The sequence below is a fragment of the Pipistrellus kuhlii genome, unplaced genomic scaffold (genome assembly GCF_014108245.1).
Source record: "Pipistrellus kuhlii isolate mPipKuh1 unplaced genomic scaffold, mPipKuh1.p scaffold_m20_p_3, whole genome shotgun sequence".
Taxonomy (NCBI): Eukaryota; Metazoa; Chordata; class Mammalia; order Chiroptera; family Vespertilionidae; genus Pipistrellus; species Pipistrellus kuhlii.
The window spans coordinates 43581929-43606388 of record NW_023425529.1 but is presented as its reverse complement, the minus strand read 5'-3'; the positions used below and the strand labels follow the sequence as shown (position 1 = coordinate 43606388).

At 40.9% G+C, this 24460-nt stretch overlaps 1 protein-coding gene across 1 annotated transcript in view; it reads left to right on the top strand.

Annotated features, from left to right (window-relative positions):
* Positions 1–22033, top strand: part of BIN2 (bridging integrator 2) — a 29689-nt gene extending 7656 nt beyond the window's left edge. Inside the window, exons 3-13 of the mRNA XM_036455903.2 lie at positions 6971–7025; positions 7285–7379; positions 7976–8071; positions 10481–10588; positions 10872–10957; positions 12078–12153; positions 12973–13055; positions 16438–17164; positions 18868–18942; positions 20727–20801; positions 21559–22033. Of these exons, the coding sequence (XP_036311796.1) occupies positions 6971–7025; positions 7285–7379; positions 7976–8071; positions 10481–10588; positions 10872–10957; positions 12078–12153; positions 12973–13055; positions 16438–17164; positions 18868–18942; positions 20727–20801; positions 21559–21582 (1500 nt within the window). The 3' untranslated portion in view covers positions 21583–22033. The remainder of the gene's footprint in view (positions 1–6970; positions 7026–7284; positions 7380–7975; positions 8072–10480; positions 10589–10871; positions 10958–12077; positions 12154–12972; positions 13056–16437; positions 17165–18867; positions 18943–20726; positions 20802–21558) is intronic.
* Positions 22034–24460: the final 2427 nt, after the last annotated feature.

Here is a 24460-nt window from a genome sequence, read left to right as displayed (position 1 = left end):
AACCCTCTAATTCATGGTTCATCTTTCCAGCCTGAACTGCTACCATCTGAGAGGCCCACCATTAATAATAAAAACAGCTGAAACTGGTTTGGCTCTACCATTGAAAGGTCCCAGGTTCGATTCCAGCCAATGGCATGTACATTGGTTGCGGGCACATCCCCGGCAGGGGGTGTGCAAGAGGCAGCTGGTCGATGTTTCTCTCTCATTGACATTTCTAGCTCTCTATCTCTCTTCCTTCCTCTCTGTAAAAAATCAATAAAATATATGTTAAAAAAAATAAAATAAAATAAAATAATTAATAATAATAATAATAATAATAATAATAATAAAACCACTCCTATCACTCAGGAAATCCGAAATATTTGAAATTTACTTCACAGGAACCAGGGACAAAAAACAGTCAAAATATTTTTTAAATATATTTTTATTGATTTCAGAGAGGAAGGAAGAGGGAGATAGAGATAGAAGCATCAATGATGAGAGAGAATCATTGATTGATTACCTCCTTCATGCTCCCCACTAGGGATCAGGGCCACATGTGCACTTTACTGGAATTGAACCTGTGACCCTTCAGTCCACAGGCTGACACTGTATCTACTGAGCCAAACCAGCTAGGGCATAGCCAAAATTTTATTGTTTAACATCAGTTAGTCAAGTTATCCTATATAATAAAAGGGTAATATGCAAATTGACCAAATGGCAGAACAACCAGTCACTATGACATGCGCTGCCATGGAGGCGAGAGAGGCTCCCACCTCTGCTGCTGCACTCACCAGCCATGAGCCCAGCTTCTGGCTGAGCGGTGCTCCTTTTATGGGAGCGCACTGACCACCAGGGGGAGCTCCTGCGTTGAGTATCTGCCCCCTGATGGTCAGTGCACATCATAGCGACCGGTTATTCTGATCGTTCCACTGTACCGGTTGCTTAGGCTTTTATTATATAGATATGTAAAAAAGCCCATGGACACAGACAATAGTGAGGTAAAGGTCTGGGGTAAGGCGGGAACCGGGTGTACGAGGGCAAAGGGAGTAAAATGGGGAACATTTGTAATACTCTAAACAATAAAAGTAAATTTTTAAAAAATTACATTATCGACCTCTAAAGATAAGGACTCTTAAAATATAATCACCTACCTGGCTGGTGTCTCTCTGGTTAGAGTGTCAGCCTGAGCACGGAAGGGTCTCAGGTTGGATTCCTGGTCAAGGGCAGGTGCCTGGGTTGCAGATTCGCTCCCTGCCCCCAGTTGGGGCATGCGTGGGAGGCAACCAATCAATATGACTCTCTTGCATCAATGTTTCTCTCCCCCCTCTCTCTTTCTCCCTCTCCCTCCCTTCCACTCTCTCTTAAGAAAAAATAAATAAATAAATATATATATATATATATATATATATATATATTCAGTTATATACAATCACCTAAAATATTTTATTTGCACCTAAAAATATTTTTCTGTAAACATTTACTCACAACAAATCAGAAAGTACATCAATAAAAATATTAATTTAAAATAATTATTTTTACATTGTTTTATATTTTTACAGTTACTTTGCTATATATGTGTATGATCTCTAAATATATCCACTATAAAGAAAAGAGATTTGCAAAAGTGAAATTATTCTATTTATATGGCTTTATAACTTGCCTTTTTCACTTAACAGAATAACACAAATATCTTTTTTTTAGAAATTTATTTTTTTATATTTTATTTTTTTATATATATTTTATTGATTTCTTACAGAGAGGAAGAGAGAGGGATAGAGAGTTAGAAACATCGATGAGAGAGAATCATCGATCAGCTGCCTCTTGCACACCCCCTACTGGGGATGTGCTCGCAACCAAGGTACATGCCCTTGACTGGAATCGAACCCGGGACCCTTTAGTCGGCCTCTATCCACTGAGCCAAACCGGTTTCGGCTATTTTATTGATTTTTTACAGAGAGGAAGGAAGAGAGATAGAAAGCTAGAAACATCGATGAGAGAGAAACATTGAGCAGCTGCCTCTTGCACACCCCCTACCAGGGATGTGCCTGCAACCAATGCACATGCCCTTGACCGGAATCGAACCTGGGACCTTTCAGTCTGCAGGCCGACACTCTATCCACTGAGCCAAACCGGTTTCAGCACACAAATATCTTTTCAGAGTTCATGTTGACTATCCCACTAAAACATATGTTAAAAAAAAGATATCTTAGTGACATTTAAAAATATTAGCAATAACTCTTACTATCATAAAATATCCAGTCAGTGTTCACACTCCCTTAAATGTGTCTTTTTTATAGTTTGTTTACATCAGCAACTGGTTGACAAGTTTAAATCTCTTAAAGTTAAATCCCTTAATCTGTGGGTTTCTAATCCCTCTGTAGATTATTTGCTGGTGATACTAAATTGTTTTCCTATAGTCTAAATTTTGCTGATTGAATCCCCATGGTATGTTTAACACGTTCCTCTATCACTTATATTTTCTGAAAATGAATAGTTAGATTTAGAGCCTTGATGAGATTCATATTTTTGTTTTCGTTTCTTTTGGTTGGTGGCGAGAATATTTATTACTGTAGGTGTTCTATTCTCCCAGCTGGAGGCACATCATTATAGTTGTCTCCTTTTTTATGTGATATTAACAGCCATAGGTGATCATTAACTAGAGAATTTGTGTTTTACCTTAAGCTCTCTAAGTAATTACGATGTAGCAGCTAGTCTGAGAACAGCATTTGGCAACCACTGATCTAGTCTAACTCCTTTGAGGGGAAATAGGATCTGATTGAGAGGGAAATGATTTCATCAAAGTAACATAGCATAATTGTTGCAGGATTCAAAATTAAACCCTGTGCTTTTCTCCTGTACCTCAATAGGAGGCCTCCCTGGGCCTCTTCTCAACTCCAGTTATTGTTCTACTTTCTACTCCAGGGTAAAAAGCCAGGAATCAGTAAGGTGACACCCACTTTGAAAGGTTTCCAACTCTTGGCCCATTCTGTCACTCAGTCCTTTCTCTACCTTGTAAGATGGTGTTGCAATGGCAGATGTGTGGACAGAAAGGATAAGAGATGGGATCATCAAGAAGAAAAAGAGTATCTGATGGGACAATTCCCTCAGAATTCTCTCTGCGAGCCCACCAGCTAAATGTCACTTGATGGGGGAATATTTTTGAGAAATGAAATGGAGTTAGATTAGGAACAAGGAAACCCCTTTCTCCTGAGAGAATGCTGCACCTATAGTAACTCGTGTTTGAACATGCTTGGAAAGTTCATTTAACATTTATTTCATGAGTGCCTGCTGCATGCGGGTACTGGGCTGGATGCTGGGATTTCACAGATAAGAAACATACCTGCCCTCTAGGCTCTCACAGTTTACGAAGAAAGAGAGTGATCATACAGTCAGGTCTGAGGCTGGACCTGGGGTGGCTAAGACGAACAGGAGGAAAACGGACAAGGCCAGAGATTGAAAGTTAAGTATTCCAGAAGTTGGACCAGTTGGTCATGTGCCCTTTTCCTCATCCATAGTCAACTTGTAGGTAAACTTTTTGTTAATAAATAAATATCACTCCCAAACTTTCCAACTTGATTTCAAGGCCTTGCACTTGCCTACGTTCCTAATCAAATTTCCATAGGTAATTTTTCTTTGAGTACTCTACTTGCTTCCCTCTTTTCCCTCTCTCCAAAACATATTATATAGGAAGAATTATTTTTCCCAAGCAGTACTTTAACACCTTATTTCTGGTAGTGAGAGCTGCTTCTAAATCCTTTAATGCCTTTAAAATCCAATCAAACAATCTAGCTTTATTTTCCCCCTTGTGGACTTCCCTTAGATCAAACTGTCAGCACTTGCTCAGGGCTAGTCATGCTGTTTCCTTATTTTGCTGAATGTGTGGGTTTCTCTGGTCCAAGAGAAACTTGGTTTTCTCCAGCAAGTAGGGAACCCCAGGACTGGGGCCTTCTTTATCCTCACTCCCCCTTCTCCCATAGAACATAGCTCTATTTACCTACCTGAGTGCCTAGCAGAAGCTTGCAGAGTGAGTGGTTCATTAACTGAGGGCAGGGACTGTTTGTATAAGGGATGGGAGGGACTAACTCAGACTGTTCATAGTGCTGCCAAGAATTGGACAGGGCTTCAGAGAACAGAAACGACACAAAGATTTAGAGCTAGACATCGCCTTACCCGGCATTTACAGATGAGGAAACTAAAGCCAGAGAAGCAGAATAACTTGCTCGTTGGTGGCAGAGACAAGTATTTGACTCCCAGACAAGTGAGAACCTGGGTTGATTTAGCCTGGAGACATTTCAGGGAAGACAGGTCAGAGAAATAGAATGGCATTCAGCACAGGCACTGGGGCGGTAGGGGCTTGCGGTGGGGGCTTGCCTGAGGTGGGAATGGCTGGGGAGTGACTGGGGGAGGAGGGTGTCAATTGGAAAAGAAGACATATGTAAAACTTTAGACAATAATTGTTTTAACGACATTCAGTGCTTTTCGCCACCCCGCATCCTACTACTACTACTACATCTCCTCAAAGGAAGGAACAAGAGTGTAAAGGAAGAGCTTTGAGGAGGCTTGATTCTAAAACACAAAAATGAATTTGGACTTTTGTGAGGTGTGATGGAGGGCAGAAGGCATTCACATTTTACGGACTATGGTATAAATAGTTCCCCCTAGTACTGAACAGTGTGCATACAACCTGCACAATCATACATGGTAGCCTGATTATTGACCTGGTTTTTCAGGCCATATAATATCCAATGGGATAAAAATTAAGAATTTTATTTATAGAAATTTTGTAAGATAGTTTACCAGCTTTTGTTCCTCACATCTGTATTTTTCAGACCAAATCTTCACGGTTAAGTAAAGAGTTGAGTCAGAGTTGTTTTCTTTAAAAAAAAATAAATTTAAATTCTTGTTAATTTCTATAATTCGTAAAACTCTTTCAGAATTTTTTAAAACCTGGGTTATCACATTTGCAGAACTCTCAAACTTATACCGACCTACCATAGCCATGTTTAAAAGGTATTATGGTTGGTGGGTGAGAAGAGATCAAATAACTCATATGCATATATGCATAACTCATGGACACAGACATTAGGGTGATGAAAGCCTAGGGTAGGGGTAGGGGTGGGGGTGGGCTAGCAAGGGTCAATAGGAGGAAAAGGGGGACATATTGTTGACATACTTTCAACAATAAAGATTTTTAAACAAATATTATGTATATTTAACATGTTAGACTTAATGACAAAGCAAGGAGGAAGTGAGACTCCTTTCTGGTGAGTGCTGAGTGCTTGAATTTTTTTTAACATACCAAATTTGTCTCCATAATGCTATTGAAACACGTTCTCACGGTCAACAGTGACCTCCCATTACCAAGTCCAATAACTTTTACAGATTCTTCCTGCATTCTAACCACTCTGTAGCATCTGACTCTTTTTTTGGTCATTTCTCTAATGCTGTCTTTATTCTCATTTGCTATGACACACTACACAATCCCAGTTCTTGCCCCTCTCTGACAGGGCGTTAGACTACCTTGAGACTATCTTTGTTTCCATGTCCCTTGAGCCTGATATTTAGCCCCTTGAGGAGGACTATTAACCTGAAATAAGGAGAAAAGTTTGGACTGGCTTAGAAGAGAGCTCCAGAGGGAAGAAGATAAATGAAACAATTAGTCCAGTTTTCTTTATTTGACTGAGTAGATCTAGATTTTCTGCTAAAATTAAGCAACAATGGTCTTTCCTTCAAAGTTGTACACAAAATTTTAATTTAAGTTGTTAGATAGAATTTTCCAGTTTTCTATAAATTTTTTATATGTTTGGCATGCTCAATAGCCTACCCAGTAATGAGCACAAGCAAATAAAACAAATGAACTAGTTCACAAGTATGTACTGAATAATGCATCTTAGCTCAGATACTTCATCACCTGAACTGGTAGGAGGATCACTCTTCTGACCCATGGGCCTGGCCCTTTAAAGTTAGCTGCCATTTTAGTCCAGTCCCATACTTCTAAAGTCAGGCTCTAAAATGTCAGTGGTCTGGTCTCAGACTCCCTTCGTATCTAACTCCTAAAAGCTGGAGTTCACACAGAAGGAACAATTGAGGAAGCCTGTGAAAAAGACTTGGTACAGGGCATGTGAAACATCTCTTTAAACATATATGCAAGAGAAAGTATATCTGCCAAGAGGACAGAAGGCCAACGTAAGGCCAGCAGGCAAAAGTTCTGATAGAGCTATTTTAAAATGAAGTTCATCCTCAACAAAAGGTTATGTGAGTTTCTGGTTGCCTCAAGAAGCAGAGGCTAAGTGAACATTTGTCAGAGCTACAACAAAAGTAGCTCATCAGTTGAGAGTTGAATTGCCAAACCTAAATGATACCTTCATCTCCTTCCTCCCTTCTATTTTAGAGGGAAGAGACCTACTCTGTGCTTGGGAGTCCTAGCATACAAAGTGAGAATTCAGACAAAGTGAGAATTCAGGAGCAAAGGTCGGATCAGGCAGATAGATAGAACTATAAGTGAGGACCCTGGAGTTGGAACAAGAGAGTCAAGGATGAGGCTCCTTGGAAGAAAAGTATAAAGCAGTGGCTGATGGAAGGGAAGGATAAAGTGGGCCAAGGCAGAAAAAGACATTAGGGGAGGAGAAGAATGCCTGTGTGAGGGAGCAGAGAAGGAAGAGGGTCTGGTGTCCACAGAAGATGGGAGCAGTTTACACAGAGAGGAAGACATAAGCCAGATGATCACTGAATTTCAACAAAGAAACTTGGGTACAGGCACTTGTCCACTGGAAGGAAGAACAGGAAAGAAGACAAACCAACTTAAAAATTGCCCCAAAGAGACAGCCTACAGCTTCTTGGTGAAGAGAGTAAAAGCTAATTTACATTTGCAAATTTTAGAAGTAGTTCCAGGATTGATCTCTGCTTTTAAGCTACTTTTATACTTTGACATCTGCAGCATCTTTCCAAACATATCTCTTTAGTCACTAAAGGCGTTTCTCTCTTTCAGGCAGAGGGTCTCAAGCTATACAAGGAGCTGAAGAACTTCCTTAGTGCAGTCAAAGGTGGGTATTGTAGCACTGAGAAAATCCAGAGGCTTTTATACAGCTCTATCAGGTTTGGGGATGGGGAAAAACCCAACCTGTATGCCTCTGACTCCTGGAACTTGGTGGGCCAAAGAAGAGAAACTTTTTCTATCCCAGCCCCAGCCAGTTTCCCTCACTGATAACCCAAAGCTTCTCAGTTTATCCCCCTGATATGCCTGTCACCCGTATGATTATTCCAAACTACTTTTGGGAAACTTTATGAGCTCTCTCCTTTCAGTAATGCATGAAAGCTCAAAGAGAGTGTCAGAAACCCTGCAGGAGATCTACAGCACTGAGTGGGACGGTCATGAGGAGCTGAAGGCCATTATAGGGGTAAGTGTTCTGGGCTTAACAGCTCTTCCCAACTCACTCCTGCCCTCATTTCAGCATCGCCTCAATGTCTCCATCAAGTAAATAGGAAAACAAAGGAGCCAGCCTTAGCCAGTTTGGCTCATTAGATAGAGCATCGGCCTGCGGACTGAATGGCCTCGGGTTCGATTTCAGTCAAGGGCAAGAGCCCATTCACACTGTTCATTTGTATAGTCTCAGTCACATGTAGAAGAAAAAACTGCAACTATGAAGGTAAAAACAAGTTTTCCCTAATCTGTGGACTCTTTTTAACCCTCTTCCCCTCTTTAAAACCTTATGGAAGGTTTCATGAAACCTAACTTCATGTAATTATTTACTCCCAAACTTACCTATCCTTAAAGCACTAGAGTCCAATACTCTGACCATCTATTCCCATTTTTAATCCCTGAATGTATGTCTAACCTCTTATAGGGCAGTTCCTTGGGGAAGGGCTGTTTCTTCACCTGATTCTTCCCAGTGCTCAAACAAGGAAGTCTGTTGCAGGAAGACTTTGGATATTTCTGGTATGCAGTTGTTGAGAAGTGGAGCCCTCACAACTCCCTTTTGCCTCTGTCCCACAGAATAATGATCTCCTTTGGGAAGACTATGAAGAGAAACTAGCTGACCAGGCTTTGAGGACCATGGAAAACTATGTAGCCCAGTTTGGTGAAGTTAAGGTACTCACTCGATTCACAGAATCAAGGATGAGTTATGAGTGGCCCATATAAGAGACCATATTAGGTTAAACTTATAAGTAGAGTTAGAGCCTGTGGTTAGGAACACAGTTGAATAGGTTAGGAGAAGGATTAAATGAGGGTTAGTCAGGAGGTTAAGATGGAGAGTTAAAGGTAGGGTGGAGGTTATGTTTAGACTTAGATTTCAGTGAACTAGATTTGGACTGATTTTAAACTAGATCCAAGTGAGAACATCCCTTTTAGTTGTTTGAAACAGCTAATGAGACTAAAAGATGTTACTGTAGAGAAGCAGAAGGAGTCATAATAGTTATCTGCAAATATTAGAAAGTCTGTTCATTTAAAAAGTAAGTGAACCTGTTCTAAACAGTTCTAGAAAGCAGAATTAGGATTCATTCAATTCATATCACCTAGTCCAGCGTTTTTCAACCGCTGTTCCGCGGCACACTAGTGTGCCGCGAGATGTTTGATTCCTATTCAAGAGAATTACTTTATATATAGTCAATATAGGCACAGAGTTAAATTTTTTAACATTTTCTAATGGTGGTGTGCCTCGTGATTTTTTTCATGAAACAAGTGTGCCTTTGCCCAAAAAAGGTTGAAAAACACTGACCTAGTCTGTCAGGCACTGATTTTAGATTAATAGGAAGAAATGAGAGGGAGCTTTAATTTTCCCATAGTTAGAGCTTTCCCAAAACGAAGTAAAATGGAATCCTACCTAATAAAAGTAATATGCAAATTAACCACCACTCTGCTATGCCCACAAGCCAATCAGAGTGAGTATGCAAATTAACCCCAACTAAGATGGCTGCCACCACAGAGAGTAAGAGGGAGGCTTGGGTTTCTCTGGCAACAGAGAAAGCCAAGCTTTTCACACACCCTGGCTGGCCCAGGCCTCCACTCAAGGATACAAAGTTTCAATTGTAGAAGATAAACAAATCCAAACAGAAATGGCGGCCACGGAGCAAGCAGAAAGCTTGGCTCTGCTCCAGGCTAAAAAGTTTCAATTGTGGAAAGTAAATAAATTCCAGATACCAGGGCCTCTGCTTGAGTGCCAGGGGGCATGGCCAGCCTGCAAACCACCACAGGACCCTCCCCCAGGCCACCCCATGCCCCAAGGGAACCCCCACCCTGATCTGGGACACCCTTCAGGGCAAACCAGCTGGCTTCTCCCATGCACCAGGCCTCTATCCTATCTAATAAAAGAGTAATATGCAGATTGACCATCATTCCAACACACAAGATGGCTGCTCCCATGTGGTCAAAGATCCTGCCCCCATGTGGACACAAGATGGCCACCACAATATGGCCAGCAGGGAAAAGCAGTTGTGAGGCACCAGGCCTGCAAGGGAGGGCAGTTGAGGCCAATCAGCCTTGCAGGGGAGGGTAGTTAGAGGTGACCAGGCCGGCAGAGGAGGGAAGATGAGGGCAAACAGGCTGGCAGGAGAGCAGTTAGACATCAATCAGGCTGGCATGGGAGTGGTTAGGGGTCATCAGGCTGGCAGGCAGAAGCAGTTAGGGACAATCACGAAGGAAGGCAGGCAGGCGAGCAGTTGGGAGCCAGCAGTCCTGGATAGTGAGAAGGATGTCCACTTGCCAGTCTAGGCCACATCCCACCGGGATCAGGTCTAAACGGGCAGTTGGACATCCCTCAAGGGGTCCCAGATTGGAGAGGGTACAGGCTGGGCTGACCCACTATTTCCTCCCCCCCAGTGCACGAATTTTGTGCACCAGGTCTCTAGTATACTATAAGATAGTGGATTGTCTATTCTCTGTTCAAACAGCAGTTGAACTACTTCTTAATTTAGATATTGTAGAGATAGTTCATGTATTGCATAGAAGCATGGACCAAATAACTGCTAAGATCCTTTCAAATTCTGTGATTGAAAGAATGAGACATGAGATTGAGGAGACTCTCTCTCAGTGGTCATATTTTTATTGTGCTTTAGGATTTTCAAAGCACTTTATATTTCACATTTGATCTTTAAAATAACACCAAAAGACAAATGAGGCTATTGAAGCTTCAAAGGAGATGGACCTTGCCCTAGGTCACAAGGCTAACAGATGGCAGTGTTGGGCATAAAATCCAAAACTCCTGCCTTTCAATTTCATAGGATTCTCAAGACCACTTATCTCAGAGGCTGAACTAGTTTATAGTTGAGTTTGTAGGAAATGTTCATTTTTAATGCAGGCTTCCAAGTGTTGGATTGCCCTTTGTTTCCCCCTGAAAATTCCCATTCTTTCCAAATAAGGACGATGCCTTGGGTACAAAACCATATTAGAACTTGAAATTTGATAATAGGACCCAGGAGTCTTGCCTCTCTGTCTGATGCTCTGTTCCTACTTCCTGGCCACTGAAGAATATCAAGGTTTTTTCTCGTGATTCTGGGTTAGGAAAGAATTGCCAAGCGGGGCCGGAAACTCGTGGACTATGACAGTGCCCGGCACCACCTGGAGGCGGTGCAGAGTGCCAAGAAGAAAGATGAGGCCAAGATTGCCAAGGTAAAATATATATGTAAAATTTTAAAAAGCCTAGTAAAGCCTCCCCCATCATGCTACAGTAGATTTAGGAAATGATAAATTCACCATCCAGTGTCCCGAAGGAAGTCCCTGTTCCTTTGACTCCGATGCTCTAAGGGTAGCCAGAGTCAAGGCTGGGGCGGGCAGGGGTCTGAGAAGAGAGGCATGGTTCCAAGTAAGCCTCGTCCCTGACAGGATAAAAGCAGCGGCGTCTATCCTGGGGGTCAGGATTGAGGGGAACTGTCCTGTCTCTCTTACCAACCAGGCAGATGAAGAGTTCAACAAAGCCCAGCTTGTGTTTGAAGATCTGAACCAAGAACTTCTAGAGGAGCTACCTGTTCTTTATAATAGGTAATGACTAAGATTCTGGAAAGTGCTGTCACCTCATGAAAAAAGCATCCAAGAATAGGTTGTAGCCTCAGCGTGCCTACCAACTTGCTATGTAACATTAGGCAATATTATCTCGCTAAACACTGGTTTCTTCATATGCAATACAGAGATAACCATTCTTGCCCAGCCAGCTTTTCTAGCTTTGAAAACAAGATGCTTGCTGAATAGGAGAGAGTTTGCAAGTAAAGTGCTGTCATCATGCATAGTAAGAGTATCTGGTTTCATGCCACAATGATGTATTGTTTTAAACAAGCGTGGTTTGTGACCATCAAGAGTTACGTAGATGAATCATGGGATGATTATTTCCATTAATGAAGATGTCTGTGCTTCACAGTAGGTAAAAGTGCTTTAGATGTAAATTTTTGACACTGGAAGAGGAATCTGAGCAAGAATTCTATTTGTATCCTATTTTCTTTTCACTGTATAAGCTATGCTTTAATACAGTTGCAACAATTGTATTTCATATTGTCATTTAATATTAGTTTACATGTGATGGAATCTTTTTAATAACTACATGTATTCTAAAACGTGTGACTTAATTTAAATAGAAGTGAAATTTAATAGTTTCTTGAAATGTAAATTTTCCCAATTCATTTCCAGTAGAATTCCATTAATGTACATATAGCTTCATAGAAGTTCAATATTGCATAACGAAAAAGAATACTTAATATAATTGTATGGCCCTATATTTATTTTTTAATTTGCATATAATATTTTCCCCTTTTTTGGTATGTCCTTTTATTTATATAGCTCTTTAAAAATGCTTCAAAGCACTGTAACGTCTGCTTCAATACCTAAAGAGCCTGAATCGGATAACTCCGTGCAGCTTGAGATCTGTTACACTTTGGTGTCAGCCTGGGCTGTCTCCTCTGGCCGTCACACTCCTGAGAGTCAAGTGTGCTCCTGGGCTGGCTCTGATGAATCAGATCCTAGAACATCCTGAGTCTTAGGATGTGGGTGCTTTTCTCTGAGTATCCTTGGAGGTGGCTGGTTTTGGCTCAAGCTCCTACCTTGTGTTTAAAAAAAAAAAAACTTTCTTTACCTACCCTTCACCTGTATGTTTGTTGTTTTGACCCAATAGTCGTATTGGCTGTTATGTGACCATCTTTCAAAACATTTCCAACTTGAAGGACGTCTTCTACAGGGAGATGAGCAAGGTGAGACATAGGTGGTCAATTTAGACATCTCAGTGGATTTTTCTAGTAAATATGAAAGTAGTCCTAATTCATATAATCATTAAGTATCCATATCAGCACTACAGATTTTTACCTTTTTCTCATGATAAAACAAAAGCACTTAATTAACTGTGTTGACCATATTAAATCATGTATATACACGTATCAGAGGGTCCTTTCCATCTCCGTTAAGTGAATAATAGGATTGAAACTTGAACTTCAGATGAATAAAGGAGGTTAGGCCTACGGAAGGAACAGCTGAAATGGGGAACTAAGTTGTGAAATATCTATCCTTGATTGCTACAGAACCAAGAGGACAGTGTTTAAGCACGAGTCAGTTTCTCTGGTAGTTCACTGTCTTGAATAGGGCCAATCCTACTCAGTGACTGGAATACACAGAACCTGACCTCATGGGGTCTTTTCTAGTCCTGGGATTCCAAGACTCACTATCATCAACTATAATACATTCACACCCACATGCGTACATGTTCCCCTCCACAGTTATTTTGGCTAAATTGTGATTTGCCTAGTTAATATTACAGTGAGTTTTCATTCCTTGGATCAATTGAGAAGCTAGAATCTCAAACATCAAGGACCCAGACTTGAAAGCTGCCAGTCTGGTGGAAGGGGCAGTACTTAAGAAGGAAGTCAAGGAAAAAGGGGTGGTGAGACAGGACCTGCCAAAGAAGTGAAGGGTGGGAAGGTTTTATTTGGGGAAGCTGTCTGAAAGAAAGTGGAGAAGGGATATGCCAGTCTCAGGTTCCATCTGGCTAGCATCTCCTTCTCTCTTGCTGGCTCTAGCTGAATCACAATCTCTACGAAGTGATGAGCAAACTGGAGAAGCAACATTCCAACAAAGTCTTTGTGGTGAAAGGACTATCAAGGTGAGCAATTTCTGAGACTCTTTCCTGTTTCACTTGTCCGGTATGTGAACATATTCAACAGTCTCGTCTTCCATCCCAAATCCTGGCCATTCCTGTGTGCTAATGTGCATGATATTGTCTGTGGTTATACCCCTATATAAATTCTTTTACCTGTTATGAAATATTTCAGCTATAACTGTAGTAAAAAAAAAAGTAAGAAACAAATAGCCACATCCCTACCACCAAACTTAAGAAAACAACTATCTATATATAAAAAGGTTAATATGCAAAGTGTCCCCATGGGAGTTTTGACTGGGAGACCATGAGTTCTATCACTGGCTATGATGTACACTGACCACCAGGGGTGGCCCGGAACGAAGGAAGGCCCACGCCAGCAGCTGGGAGGCCTCAATTGCCCCAATCACCAGCCAGGCCTAGAGACCCTGCCCATGAGAATTTCATACACCAGGCCTCTAGTTATTTATATAACTGAAGTTCCCAGTATCCCTTCCCCACTCATTTTCCACCAAAGGTAATCACTATCTTAAATTTAGTATTTATTATCCCCCTGCATTCTTTTTCTTTTATTTTACACACACATACACACAGAAAATATTGTTTTGCATGTTTTGAAACCATATAAGTAGAAGTATGCTGTATTTTTTGAAACTTGTTTTGTTTTGAGTATTGTTTGTGAGATTTATTTATTCTTGTTGTTACATCTTGCTAGCTCTGTTCTTTCCATACTGTTATGGATGCTGTTGTATGGCTATTCACAATTTATCTCTCCTCCTGATAATGAGTATTTGAATTGTTTTTGCTATTACAAATAATGTTACAGTGAACACATTTTACATTTCTCCTTGTGAATATTATCAGGAGTTTCCTTAAGGTGTGTACAGGGAGTGGCACTGCTGAGCCACAGAGTCTGTGCATTTGGGCTTCTACAGCCTTACTAGATACTGCCATTGCCAAATTGTTCTTTAGAGGAAATAAAAGTCCCCATTGCTCCATTTTCTTGCCATATGTAACATTGTCATACTTAATTTTCAACCTCTGGGTATGAAATACACTTTTCTTGCAGTTTTAATTCAGATCTCCACAGTTGCTAATGAGCTTGAACATCTTTTCATATTATTAGCCATTTAAGATTCCTGTTCTGTAAGTCTCCTGTTTATCCTTTTTTCAGATTTTTCATTTGGATTGTTTACCATTTATATTGATTTTTTAATTTATTTATTTTTATTTATTTATTTATTTTAAAGAGAGAGAAAGGGAGAGGGAGAAAGAGGTAGAAACATTAATGATGAGAGAATTATTGACTGGCTGCCTCCTGCACGGCCCCTACTGGAGATTGAGCTGTAACCCGAGCATTTGCCCTGACCAGGAATCAAACCTGGGGCCTATTGGTTCATGGATCAATGCTCAACCACTGAGCCACACCAGCTGAGCTCTATACCCTTTGAAAAATATTTTAGTTATATGAACTTTTGGGGGGTTAAAAAATATTCTGGATATTAATTATTTAATGATATGCATTGCAAATATTCTTTCTCAATCTGTTATGGATTGATTTTCCACTTTTTTTCTCTTTTATTTTATGGTGTCAATTGCCATCATACATTCTTTATGCTGGTAAGTATAAGCAATTCACTGGTCCCGCAGAATGTGATCAGTTTCTTATTTGGAAGCCTTTATTCAGGAAGTCTGATTACGTTCCTTCTCTGGTCAAGTTTTATGCTGAGAATTAGGGATCCAAAGACACAGCGATTTGTTATTTCCCTGAAGTGATTTACAAAAAGTTGAAAGGACAGAAAATGTGCATACGGAGATAAGGAACAATTTAAACTTTCACACATGCAAAGTGCCTAATGAGACTGGTAGGAGTGCAAGAGAGATAAGTAATTGCCAATGTACAGCCAGCTGGAGAAGGCTTTAAAGAGGTGATAAAATTGAGCTTGAGATTTGAAAAAGAATAGGGCTCACAACTGTTGCTTGAACTTCTCATTTAGCCATTAGTTACAAACTATTAAAAAGAATCACGAAAGAGCCAATGTAGACTTCCTATGAGAAATCCCTTTTGATAAAAAAATTATCTTTCCAATATTGAAAACCATAGTCCTCTCTAATTGTTCATTCATCTAAGACTTAGGATTACCTACATCAAGATGTCTCAGAACCTTGTAGGGAAATCTGGTGTCTCTTGCTGTGTCTTGGGCCTTCACCTACTGTCCTCTAGAATTGGAGTGCTAGAGAGAACCTATATCACTCAGCTTATGTTATATCAGAAACTCCCTTAGAAGGAACTTTCTTTTCCTCTTCCTATCCCCATAGCCCATCCTGTGTCAGGGCATAGCACATAGTTGACACCTGTCATGGAGATACTTGTGAGTTGCTTGATCACTTGGTGTACAGTACATAGGAGGCACTTCAGGAGGTGAGGAGTTAAGCTAATGCTGGCTGTAGCAGCACTTAACACAGTATCCAGCCTACATGATACGTGTTACAGTTAAATTTTTTACTTATGGTGATTAAGTTCTATAAAGTCACCATAAGCACTAAATTAGTGAACACTGAACCACTGCTCCCAGAGGAAACACATGGTTAGGCTTCTGTGAGCCCCTGGTCCCAACATTTTCATCAACTGATCAATACATAACCTTGTCTTCTGTATGTTTCTGTTTAAAGACAGATTATTTAATATATGTTGTTGATTCATTAACATTGAACTCGGCCCACAGAATTATATAACTCATGTCTGAACAAAGCTTATAACATACATATTTTCTCTGTAAGGCACATCACAGTCCTTTTGCTCTTAGCACTTTGGCACTTCACTTGGAGCCCGTTTTAAACGGAAAAACCGTTAACAAAAGCACTGCAGTGTGAAAAATATGGCAAAAGGACGTGGTTACAATGTGAGAGGTGAAACAAGAAGGTAGCACGTTTCCTTGTTGACCTCAGCTGAGAAAGTGTTGTCAGGCACTGATTTTTCACAACTTGCATATGTCTATGGATGACCATGAAAGCATCACAAGTATTGATTTTGGGTAACAAGTAAATTTTAGGGAGTCGGTGAATTTGCAAATGCAGAATCCATAAAGATCAACTGCATATCGTCCATGAATCTTTTCCCCAGAGAAAATACTTTGTTAGTATGTTTTTGTTACTTGCTGGTTTCCTTTTCTTTATATATTTTTAAATAATTGAGATTTTGATATAGCCTTTTACACTCTCCATAAGCATTATTGCAAATTATACAAACTTTCTAGTGTCATTTTAAATTATTTTATTCTGTTATTCTATAGCATGCATCATTATTTGGGGGTACTTAAAAATACCTAATAAAAATTCCTTTTTTTTTTTTTTCTCTTCTGAATCTGAATGTCCTTCATTTTTTTAGCAACAGCAGACGCTCTTTAGTCATCTCATCCCCAGTTCGAACATCTGCAGTCTCCAGCCCTCCTACCTCACCTACCAGTCCCTCTACACTTTCCTTGGCAAGTGAGAGGGACTCCATCTCAGCAAGTGAAGAAGAGCTAACATCGGATCCAGCTCAGGGAAAAGACAACTCTGAGACTAAAGAGCCCGTAAAGGAAAAGGAAATGGAGAAAAAAGAGGCTGAAGCAAACTCCTCTGAGGAAGAGCCTCTGCCAGCCTGCAATGGCCCTGCCCAGGCCCCGCCCTCTTCTGCCCAGCCCACTGAGGGTGCCGGGTCCCAGGAGGAAGTTTTCCCTGGCTCCCCAGCTCCATCCCCAGGCACAGCCCCAACCCCTTCAGAACAGCCTGCATCTCTCCCAGAAGTTGTCCTCCGAACCCGAACCTCCAGTGAAGGGTCTGAACAACCGAAGAAGAGAGCCCCCGTCCAGAGGACCTCAGCACCCCCTAACAGGCCGCCTCCACCCAGAGCGAGAACCTCCTCGGGGAACGCAGCCTCCAGTCCTGCAGCCTCTGAGCAGGGCTCACCCACCAGCCCCAGGGCCTCCTTGGGGGCCGGGGCCACTTTGGAGGTTTCTCTCGAGCCACAGCCACCACAGAAGCCAGTAAGAACTCCTGAGGACGGGGAAAAGGATAACGCCGCCAGTCTGAACCCAGATCTTTGTACTTCCCCCACCTCGGCGATCCCTCAGGTGAGAGTGCAGCTGATACAGTCTCTATTCTCTTTTATACCCTCCCTGTAGTGTAGATCATCTTTACTCTGGCCAGGTTGTTCCACAGTTAATCAGATTTTGTCATATTACAGTCTCAAGGATACTCTTGACTACTTTTTGTTTTTCATCTGTTTTGTTTGTTTGGTTGGGGTTTTTTTTTGTGTGTGTGTTCTGGGGATTGTTTCACATCTCCAGAGCAATTAATTTAGTGATCTGTACCCTTAGGGTATTTGTCTTTTACAAAGGGCTTATCTCTAATATTATTATGAAAGGTTCCTACTGGTTTTCTTTTTTTACTACAAGTTTGGGAAGTTCCGATAAAGAATCTTCAGCCGACATCCTGAGCTTTAACTTTTTGAATAGGGGGTAGGAAAGAGGGTCTCACTTCAGTTGTCATACTTGTGACTGTGGTAAATAGACCTCAACCAAATTGGCAAAGAATCATTTCATTGATAAGAAATAGAAGAAGGAACTCAGAGAGCAAGGAAAGCAAAAAAGATGGGCTTTTGAAAGATGAGAATGTGGATGAGAAAAGGATTGTGTTAAAATAGAGAGACAGTGCCTTTGGAGAACAGTGCCTTTGCAGGTCTGTGAAGAATCTAGCAATCCAAGTCATATTCTATTCAGTCAGAGGCTATCATAGAGAGACCTGATGTATTCTGAGATTCCTGGCTCTATGTATAAAGATTTTTTAAGTACATTTTGAATCAATACAAGGGGAACTTTTAACAATTATCTCTGTTAAAAAAATGATATGGAAGAAATATTTTTTAAATATAGGGGCACCCAGCCAGTGTGGTTCAGTGGTTTAGCATCAACCCCTGAACCAGGAGGTCACAGTTGATTCCGTCAGGGCACAGGCCCGGGTTGCAGCTCAATCCCCAGTAGGAGGCGTGCAGGAGGCAGCCCATCATTGATTCTCTCTCATCACTGATGTTTCTATGCTTCTCTTCCTCTACTTTCCTCTCCGAAATCAATATATATATTGATATATATGAATGAAAGGAGACTCAAGGGGCTTCCAAACAACAAAATGTGATGGGCCACTTTGACAAATAGTTCTCCCTCATTGATGTTAAAAGCTAAGATATATGATCATCTGTCAGGTTCATTATAGGGAGGATTTTGGTGAGAATCTGACTATATGGTACCAAGATTCATTCATTCATGCATTCCACAATTACTCAAATTACTTATTGAGTCCTTATTATGTACCAGGCACTTTTCTAGGAAGTGGGGTATTACAGTGAACAAAGCATAAAATTCCCTGCCTTCCTGCATCTTATATCCTAGTGGAGAAGGGGAGAAGATGAATACAAAAACAGAATAAATAAGTAAAATTATAATTAGTGGTGATAAAATATATAGAGAAAAAATAAGTAGGGGAAGGCACAGGGAATTGGGGCTGAACTGCGATTTTAAACAGAGTGGCCAGAGAAGGTGACATTGGGGCAATGTAGGAGGCCAGGGCATGAGCCATGTGGCTCTGGGAGTGTGAGATTTCTGGTACCCCTCAGATCGCACTGCCCTATCACTGCCATTCCTAAGGAAAGCTGTCCATGATACCTTGGGAGCCTCCTGCTGTCAGAGAACGAGTTAACGAATGAACAACGGGTACCAGGGTGGTATCCAGGGTGAGAAGGTTTGGGACTTCCTTCTACATTGTCCTCTTTGATCTGCAGGTTTTTTCAGAATCTGACAAGGGAAGTAAGATGGAAGACAAAGAGGAGAAAAATATCTTGGCTGACTCCCCTGAGGTAAGTCATCAACATTTATTATGCCCTGAGACTTGATTCACATGAGGTATTGAAGAGCGAGATGTAAAACTTTCTCTTGGCTGGTTTCTGGTGTGAGGTCCCTGTGCTGATTGACAGGGATGTGGGGCGTATGGATAGTGAAGAAGCACAGGGTAATTGTGGGATTTCTAAGCAAGTTTAGCCACTTCTGACATTTCTGCACTGGGAAGAGGAACTCAACAATATGGAAAATCCAAAATTAATTTACATTTGACTTTATAATATATGACTTTAGCGTGGAGGCAGCAATAATGTGAGCTGTTTGGCTCTGATGACTAATAGAACAAATTTTCATTCTTGGAGTAAGCTTATTGAAAGGGAGATTATGGGGAATCAAGATGCTGCTGTCCATATTGAGGAACAGGCTAATAACATTGTTCTCCTTTGGAAAGAGGTACAGGACACAACCTCCTTTCCCCTGAGGCGACCTCATGTTTGAGAATTATAGGGTCATTGTTTTGTTTTTTCAGAATTATAGTGTTTACTCACAGCCTTTCCTGTGGGACTGCTTTGGTCATCAACTAAGGAAACGTATTTTTCCTATGGAATTAAGCAGTTAGAGCATCTTAGGTCCTAGCCTATCAGTGACATCAATCCTCTGAAGCCTTTATCCTACTCGATCTGTTTACTTCCCTTGCAGAAACATCATAAATCATATTTTCTCTCAAGCAGACTTATGGACATATCACATATAAAATGGATCACAATTTAAAAAGATCACTATGAGAAAATTTGTTCTTGATTAGCATTTAAAATACCTGTGAGAGGATGATAACTTTCTGGGAAGAAGTATTACCTTTCAGGTAATGCCTGGCCTGAAATCAAAGGAGAGAATAAGGAACAATTTCCTAGAAGGAAAAATCAGAACATTTCAAGTAGCTGCATACTGATAGAAATTGGTTCTACTTTAAAAGGGTGAATGTTATGGTGTGTGAATTAAATTTCAATTAAAAACAAATTAATTCTTAATTGTAGAGTTCCAAGGTCTTCTCCTGGCTTAGCAGCTCCTAGACCAGTGTTTCTCAACCTTTTTAAAGAGGCTCTACAGCAGTCTCGACCCACAGGTTGAGAATTGCTATCAGGGTCGCCTAAGACCGTCAGAAAACACAGGTATTTACATTACGATTCATAACAGTAGCAGAATTACAGTTATGAAGTAGCAACGAAAATCATTTTATGGTTGGGACCACCACAACATGAGGAACTATATTAAAGGGCCGCGGCATTAAAAAGGTTGAGAACCGCTGTCCTAGACAGAGCTTTTCACACTTGGGTTCCTACTGCAGAACCTAGAACTTTTCCCAAAGAAACCACTGTCGCACTGGCCTCTCCTAGCTGCCCTAGGCTTGGATCATCTCAGTGTGTTAACTGCAGTGTATTCTTGAGGACAGTCTAAAAGTGGTAGGTAGTGTTCTTAAGACCTATATTTATATCCTCACAGACTCCCACACAGACATACATACTGATGCATGTCACACAAATTATAGTGTCTGATTATGGAAACCACTTTGGAGCCCAAAGACCTGGATACCTGTCCCTGCAAGTCATTTCACCCTCTGAATCTTGGTTTTGTGACTTATGAAAGAGGATAGCAGTAAAGGCTTCAGGCTGTAGTGAACCAACATTGTATGTTCACCCTTTATATTGTCTATGACCCTGTAGAGCGGAAGGCACAGAAGACCCCCTAAGCTGAGAGGCTGGGGAGGCTGGGCCACCTCTCACTGGCAGAACTCTTCTTTTTACAGAGCCAAGGTCTCCAGATTCATGCCTCTGTGGTTCCAGAAGACAGTAACGTCGCAGCACCTGAGTGTCAAGAAGAGGTAAGGTGGACAGATACAGAGACCACAATGGGTGGTAAGATTGGTCACTGGGAGTGGACAGAAATTTGACTACAGATTAGAATCTTCACCATGGCTGCTAGGGGAACCCAGCAGTGAACAATATCCTTAGAGCAAAGTCAAGCAGATGGGAACAGGAGAACCAAGAGTAAACCGGGACATTGTGGGTTTGGGGTGTCCATTTCCCAACACTTGGCCTTGAACCTCTTGACCTCTCACCATAGCCCTATATTCCAAGTACTTATCTAGTTTTTCTGAACTTATTTCAAAAAGTTAAATACAAAAAGACAAATACATACACACACATAAAATATAGCAAAGTAACTCAGAAATAATGACAGTGACATAAAATGGAGCGATGAATTATGCAAATAGAAAATGCATTCTATGAAATAAACTTAGTAAGGATGGATCACAAAATTGGTTCCAGACTTTTTATACATCCAAGAAGATAAAAATCTGATCAGTTCACCCAGTTCATAACACCATTCCTTTAAACAACTCCTGCTACTAAGATGAAAAGGAAATTTCTCCTGTGAATTTCATAAAGAGATGAAGACAGATGCAATGACCAATATCTGCAAAAAGTTTTGACAATAATCCCAACAACCAGCTTCACTTCCCTCAATAGTGCATGACATGAAATATAGTTTGATAGAAGCAAATTGAATTTTTACCTTCCTTGAGTGGTTGGTGGGAGGACAGGTGAGCATCTAATGCAATCATGTTTACTTTCCAGGTATCTACAAATCAAAGTGCATAACTGTGAAGAGCAACTGCCAAGACCTCCCACATATGTACCTCTCCAGAGAAACTCTTCAGCTAGAGGGTATATAAGTCATAGAGACTTAAGATCTAACATTCATTTCTAGTTTCTCAAAGTGGTTAGTGATTGTCTCTAAAGACCTAACATTAATGGAGGCTGAGGAGCAGTCTTGGGGGAGGGAAGGAGGCAGGCAGGCTTGGGAGAAGAAATGGTTAGACTCAGGGAATATTTAATTCATATTTTAGCACTGTTATATAATAAGACTTTACATATTAAATAAAGTGGGGCTAAAATGACTGTAATAAGCAAAAAGCATCTATGGATGCATACACACAACCACACATACAAAGAGAACAGGAAATAAATCTTGGATTAACCACTCATTTTTCAAGACTTACAGCCAAAAGAACATATTTTCAGATTGTTAAATAAAGCTTTATTCTATGTATGGAGTCTCTGTTTGACATAGGGAGGTTGGCCCAGTCCAGCACACTGTTCCCCACTTGGGCAAGGTTATTGATTCTACCCTGGGTTCAGAAAGCTTTAGTCACATCCATGACCTCCAGCTCATTTGACCTTCCGGCTTTAACTATTTGATGATGCCATGGACCACAGGCTCCTCAATCTAGATACTTTGCACCTGCCCCCCACCCTTGGTTAATAAGCAAATACCTTGGGGAAGGGGTTACATTTTAGAGTATATCTAGTGTTAATTGTCTGGTACTTGGTGAAGTAAGGATCTGCAGGATGGAAGAAGAAATGGAACTCTTAAGTAAAGGAAAAGGGTACAAAGTATAATAATATAATGGAAATGCATTGAATTGGGAGTCAAGAGTCCTGGGTTCAGTTGTGGCACTTGCTTCTGTGATACATTAAAAGCTAACTTTGAAGTATTGCCACCCTGATAAACATGGACACATGTAAACCCGTCTGGTTTTTGTTTCTAAGGTGATGGGCAATATCACCTTTTGTTCAATCACTCAACAAGCATTTAGTGAGTACCTGATCAGTGCCAAGCACTGTACTAGGTACTAGAGAAATGATGAGTAGAACAAGTAAGAATTTTATAGAGACAGAATATTGATCAGGGAGAAGAATGGGCAGGATTTAGCAATGTGTTAAAAGATGACACATGATAAAGACAAGTTTTAAGAAATTATTCTAGGTTAGGCTTAAAAACTAGAATTTGATGGTGCCATTCCCTGAAATGATGACTATAAGAGGAAATGCAATGTATGTGGGTTCTATGTTTGCAAGCAACAGACACAATTAAGCAATAAAGGATATGTTTAAACTGGAAGAACAAACAAGCTGCAGAAGGCAAGAACCAGCCCACAGATATCTGTAGCAGGAATGTGTGGATTGTCCCTCTTGGCAGTTGTCATTAGAAGACAGCTTCAGCCGCCATCTGCCACTGTGTCCTTTGCAGATCCAGGCTCCCTGGAGAAAGAGTTTGAGGGGAGGCATGCTAGTGTCTTCAATGTCAGGAAGAAGACTGTTGGTGGCGATGGTAGAAGGACAGTGGATTACAAAGAAGTACAAGGATCCCAGCCAGTATGCTCAATGGTTGAGCACTGACCTATGAACCAGGAGGTGACAGTTCGATTCCTGGTCAGGGTACATGCCCAGGTTTTGGGCTCCATCCTAAGTGGGGGATGTGCAGGAGGCAGCCAATCAATAATTCTCATCATGATGTTTCTGTATCTCCCTCTCCCTCTCTCTGATATCAATGAAAATATAACAGCAACAAAAAGTACAAGGAAACTTATGGGATGATAAAATGTTCTTAATTTTTATTGTGATAGTTTATTACATGTATACATGTGTCAAAATTGATCAAATTGTATGCTTTGTGTGCAGATTTTTGGGTATCTTATACAAATATTTGAGAACTTGCAGGACTTTCTAGTAGGTATGTCTGTTAGGGAACTGAAAATATGTGTTTATATATTTTATTTTAATATATTCTTATTAATTTTAAGGAGGGAGAAGGATAGATAGAAACATTATAAATGAGAGAGACACATTGATCAGCTGCCTCCTGCATACCCCCCACTTGGAATCAAGCCAAAACCCAGGCATATGCCCTGACTGCTAATCGAACCAGGAACTTCTTGGTTCATGGGTTGATGCTCAACCACTGAGCCACACCAGCCAGGCTACATGTTTGTATTTAGAAGACATTTTTCAAAGATTGAATCCTGCTATTTTATTTAAAAACCTTCAGAGGATCTCTTCTGTTATAATGGAGAGAAGGCTGCATCCCCTCACCCCCTCCCCAAAGGCCTACTGCCTGTATTTTAATACCTCTCCTGGAAGGCATCCCAGTCCTTTGGCACTCAGAATCACTGCTGGGAGTGATGCTCCATGGGTATTAGAAGGTGAGGAAACTGCTGGAATACAGACCACCAGCTGTCCAAGGCCCTCCTGGGAATGCCCCACCCATTTATCTGGCAAAACCCTTTTCTCTGCAGGGCTTTCACTGACCCTCATCTCCTAGGAAGTGGATTCTCTGTGAAATGAGCCCTTCATTTGTGTATGACACTACTGGAAGTTCCAAAAAGCAGGAGGAAGGGCCAGTGGTTGTGCGGGAGTGATAATCTTACTTATCTAGGATAGCTATTTCCAGGTAAGAACCAGACTGTTCATTGAGACATACAAAATGATAAAGTTGTCCAGGGGGAAAAGGCCAGGACTCAGAAGACTCATCTTGGCAGCTACACATAAAGGGCTGAAATCCAGTAGAATTGGGCAGAGATGAATATCTCTTATCTCCCATCCTGAGGCCCTTGGAGGTCTGTTGACAAAAGGATGGCTGCTCTAGTTTCTGAGATTTAGCATTTAGTCCTTGGAGAACACTGCTAGGTCCCCTCAT